General features: G+C 49.5%; 1 protein-coding gene across 1 annotated transcript in view; it reads right to left on the bottom strand.

Annotated features, from left to right (window-relative positions):
* The window catches only part of adgrl1a (adhesion G protein-coupled receptor L1a), an 88,938-nt gene that overhangs the window by 24,985 nt on the left and 58,953 nt on the right, over positions 1-5,000 (bottom strand). Inside the window, exons 9-13 of the mRNA XM_062531004.1 lie at positions 4,481-4,584; positions 2,711-2,896; positions 1,754-1,792; positions 652-832; positions 308-430 (exon numbers count right to left, since the gene is read on the bottom strand). Of these exons, the coding sequence (XP_062386988.1) occupies positions 308-430; positions 652-832; positions 1,754-1,792; positions 2,711-2,896; positions 4,481-4,584 (633 nt within the window). The remainder of the gene's footprint in view (positions 1-307; positions 431-651; positions 833-1,753; positions 1,793-2,710; positions 2,897-4,480; positions 4,585-5,000) is intronic.

Here is a 5,000-nt window from a genome sequence, read left to right as displayed (position 1 = left end):
TCCTGCAAAGGCGTCAAGGTCCTGGAGGAACGCATGGAGAGGCACTGAATGGCCACTTACATCATCGCCCCGTTGATGACCAATCAAGAATGAGCGAGATCAAGAACGATGGAGAGAGAGAGAGATAGAGGTTGAAAGTGTGTGTGTATGTGTATTTGTGTGTGTGTGTGTGAGAGAGAGAAAGAAGAGAGAGAGAGAGAGAGAGAGAGAGAGAGAGAGAGAGAGAGAGAGAGAGAGAGAGAGAGAGAGAGAGAGAGAGAGAGAGAGAGAGAGGGAGAGAGAGAGATAAAGAGTGTGAGTAACTGACCGTTGCGGCTGTACTGTTTGACGGTGGAGGCTGAGAGCTGGATGCTGCTGTCACTGGTGTAGTTCTGAGGGAAGGACAAGTCCTGCAGGTCCATCTCTGTGTTCAGCACATGCACCTCCAGATCTGAGCACACACACACACACACACACACAGACAACATTTAAAAAAAACTAAACTACAAGGACTTAACCAAATGCTGTGCATGTCACAAAACTGGCACAGTTTGACTTGAGTAACTTTTTAAGATACACACACACACACACACACACACACACACACACACACACACACACACACACACACACACACACACACACACATATAGTTAACACATAGTCCCTCACCTATGTTGTTGGCGCGGTCGGCGAAGCGGTTGCCATACATGTTGTTGGCCAGCAGGAAGGCGCCCTTCTCCATGACGTCCAGCAGCATGGTGGCCGTGTGGGCCTGCTCCGTGCTGTTCATGTCCCGCCACGACTCCAGAGCGTCCACACGCAGCAGGTTATCCACCGTCTGCACCACCGCCTGAGGGAGAGAGAGAGAGACATACACGCACACACACACACGTACGCACACACACACACACACACACACACACACACGCGTACGCACACACACACACGTACACACACACACACACAGACAAAAACCTTTTACTTCTAAAATCTACTTATCGAACAATCATGAGGATGAAGGGCACCAACAAATATATGGAGACAGACGGAAAGAGAGAGAGAGAGAGTCAGAGAGAGAGAGGGAGAGAGGGAGAGGGAGAGAGAGAGAGAGAGAGAGAGAGAGAGAGAGAGAGAGACAGCGATTGAGAGACAGCGAGGGAGTGCATAAGTGCACAGTGAATTAATCTCAATAGGCAGTATAGACGAGTTTGGAGGAGAACAAAAACAAATATGTCTACAACAGTGACCCTCCTAAATGCAACAGCAGGATTTAAGAGCAAAGGGGGGAGAGTGAGAAAAAAGTGTGTGAGATGAGAGAGAGAGAGAGAGAGAGAGAGTGAAACACATCAACACACACACACACACACACACACACACACACACACACACACACACACACCACCCCCTCCCCTCTCCACCCCCAAAAAGCCATTACAGAGACAAAGCAGAGTGGATTGTTCAACTCCAACATTCTCTTCTCGGAACAAAAGTGCGCAGTGACAGCAGAAATGCGTACATTGTTTTTATTTTATTTATCTATTTCTGGTACACCGTAGCAGGTGGTCATAACAACACGCTACAGCTGAGAAAAAATATACACCAGCAATTTCATTTGCTGGCATGTGAATTGAGTTTAGCGTGGTAAGACATATGGAGAGGGCTGCTTACACACACTCACTCACACACACACACACACACACACACACACACACACACACACACACACACATACACACACACAGGCTTCATCAGCAGTAACTCGCTCACTTACCTGGATGTAAGCCCGACAGGTCCGCTCTCTCTTCTGCAGCTGAGGGACAAACACCACATTTACAGTTACACATCACAGCAGGGGCACAGTGTGTGTGTGTGTGTGTGTGTGTGTGTGTGTGTGTGTGTGTGTGTGTGTGTGTGTGTGTGTGTGTGTGTGAGAGTTTGTGTTTGTGTATGTGTGTGCGTGTGAGTCCCTGTGTGCATATGTGCATATGCATGTATGTGCACGTGTGTGACTGCAGGGGTGTTAGTGTGTGTGTGTGTGTGTGTGTGTGTGTGTGTATTTGTGTGAAAATGAATGTATTTTGGGTGGCTGAATGTGGTCTCTGAGAATGTGTTCGCATATGTGTGTTCACACTGATCTGTCCGTAGGCGCGTCAGCGTGTGTGTGTGTGTGTGTGTGTGTGTGTGTGTGTGTGTGTGTGAGTGCTCTTCAATGGAATATGTACGCAAATACCTATAGAAGAGAGTGCCCTTGAAGCCAAGAGCTGACGAGGGAGTGTGTGTGGGCGACTAGTATACACTCCACATTATGTGACCAAGCACATACCCTACACATATGCCTTTGTATGAGTCAGACCAGAGACATTGAATGTGTGTGTGTGTGTGTGTGTGTGTGTGTGTGTGTGTGTGTGTGTGTGTGTGTACGTGAGAGTATGCACATACTGTATGCTCCTTGTGTATATCCATACACCAATCTACACACATTCAAGCATGAATTGAATACAGTATGTGTGTGTGTGTGTGTGTGTGTGTGTGTGTGTGTGAGACCAAGGGCATTAACATTCAATGAGGACTTAATGCATCTACTGTACTCCTGAGTCTCCTCCACCTCAGACACATGTATCAGCACACAAACACTCACCCACACCCACCCGCACGCACGCACACACACACACAGACACACACACACACACACACACACACACACACACACACACACACACACACACACCTTGCCATAGTTGCGGGCGGCGGACTCTTTGAGGCCGGGCTTGAGGGCCTGCAGCTGAGCGTCCAGGATGTCCAGGAGCTGCTCGATGAGGCGCACGGACGAGCTGACGTCGCCGGCGTGGATGCGGCCGCCCGTGTGGTTGACCAGCTCCGCCGCGATGTTAGCCGCGTTCTCCCCGCTCTTGATCTGCCACAGACCACACACACACACACACACACACACACACACACACACACACACACACACACACAGACACACACACATAGAGAACACAGAGTCATCTCAAATCCCATCACTCGATTGGATTACAGGAGACATTTTGATTGGATACAAAAGGCATCTTTTTATATGAGAGGTGGACTTAATACAATAAAACTCCCGAAGCTCAGTTGGCAAAACAATGTGATCAAGCAAGCAGGGATCAGGTCACGGGGTTCAACTCCCACAGAGAAACAAGTCTCACACACACACACACACACACACACCACCCCAGCAGAGAACAACACACTACCCTACAATCTCTCTCTCTCTCTTTCACACACACACACACCCCAGCAGAACACACACTACCCTACAATCTCTCTCTCTCTCGCATACACACACACACACACACACACCACTACCTCAGCAGTGCACACACTGCCCTGCAATCTCTCCCCATGTGTCTCTGCCCCACTGCCTGGACACATGGGCTGTGGATATTGCGTCGGATAGATCCAGAGCTGCGTGACACATTCTGCGCGGTGACAGTCGGCACGCGATCAATAGCCTGACTGCGAGCGTGTCGGTTGCAGGGTTCCGAACAAGCCCCCGCATTGATTATATTTAACTACATTAAATAATCTTCCATCATCTATCCGCTCTGCTCATCCGAGTCTCCCTCTATCTGCACCTCCATCTCCTTCTATCTAAAACGCTACATCTTTATCTAAATCTACATCTTTATCTAAATCTACATCTGCATCTGCATCTAAATCTGAATCTAAATCTTTATCTCCGTGACAGACGGTTCTGTATCATGTGTCTTTTCTTCGTCCATCATTTAGCATGAATGCAGCTGCAGCACTGAGTCCCATTGAGGGGGTGCTTAGTAATGCATGGTGACAGCGTAGCACACTACTGTCTGGGGGAGAGAGAGGGATGAGGAGAGGAGGAGAGGGAGGGATGAAGGGAGGAGGGTGGGAGGAGGAGGGAGGGAAAGAATGGAGGGAAGTGAGGGGAGAGAGAGGGATGAGCTGAGCTGTGGGTACAGGAGAAGGAGAGGAGAGGAGAGGAGGAGAGGGAGGGATGAAGGGATGAGAGTAGGAGGAGGAAGGAGGAAAAGAATGAAGGGATGGTGGAAGAGGGAAGTGAGGAGAGTAGGCGGAGGAGAGGAGAGGGAGGGATGAGAATGGGAGGAGGAGGGAGGGAAAGAATGGAGGGATGGTGGTAAAGAGAAATGAGGGAAGAGAGAGAGGGATGAGCTGAGCTGTCGGTACAGGAGGGGGAGAGGAGAGGGAAATAATGGAGGGATGGTGGTAGAGGAATAAATGAAAGACTGTGGGCTGGTGAGTGGAGGCTGTTGCAGAATGAAGAGGTGACAGTGGATGAGGAGGAGGAGGAGGAGGGAGATGAGGAAGAGGAGGAGGAGGAAGACCAAGAGAAATGGGTAGATGGAGAATGGTAGGAGGCTGGGAAAGAGTTTGGTGCTTAAACAGGTGGATGAGAGCATAAGAGGGTGCCTGTGTGTGTGTTTGTGTGTGTGTGTGTGTGTGTGTGTGTGTGTTTTACCTTTTGGGCCACCTGGTTTACCCAGGGAGAGGTGCAGTTGCTGAGGTCTGGCCCACGAGGGTTCCACACCACTGGGGAGAGCAGACACTGGTAGGAGGCGATACCTGCAGTGGACAGAGGGGGCGCAGTGGACAGAGAGGGTTACAGTAACATAATTACTGGACCAGCTCTCAAACCTCTACATTACTGCTCCCTACAAAACACATCATGAGAGAGAGATGAAGAAACAAGAGAGAGAGAGACAGAGAAGGAGAGATACAGTAGACTAGAGAAAGGAGAGAGAGAGAGACAGAGACAGAGAGATAGAGAGAGAGAGAAAGTGAGAGAGTGAAAAAGAGAGAGAAAGGAGAGAAAGAGAGAGGGAGAGATGGAAGCGTATGGAGGAGAGAGGAAAGTGTGTTTGTATGAAATGTGCATAAGGAGATTAATGGAGGAGAGAACGCGCCGTCTGAAAGAGAGAAAAGGGACCAGAGAGCGATGAGAGAACATTCTAGAATGCGTTGGGGCAGAGTGACTCATT

Source organism: Sardina pilchardus, chromosome 3, assembly GCF_963854185.1.
Source record: "Sardina pilchardus chromosome 3, fSarPil1.1, whole genome shotgun sequence".
NCBI lineage: Eukaryota > Metazoa > Chordata > Actinopteri > Clupeiformes > Clupeidae > Sardina > Sardina pilchardus.
The sequence above is the reverse complement of the archived record's forward strand: the minus strand, read 5'-3'. Positions and strand labels throughout refer to the sequence as shown.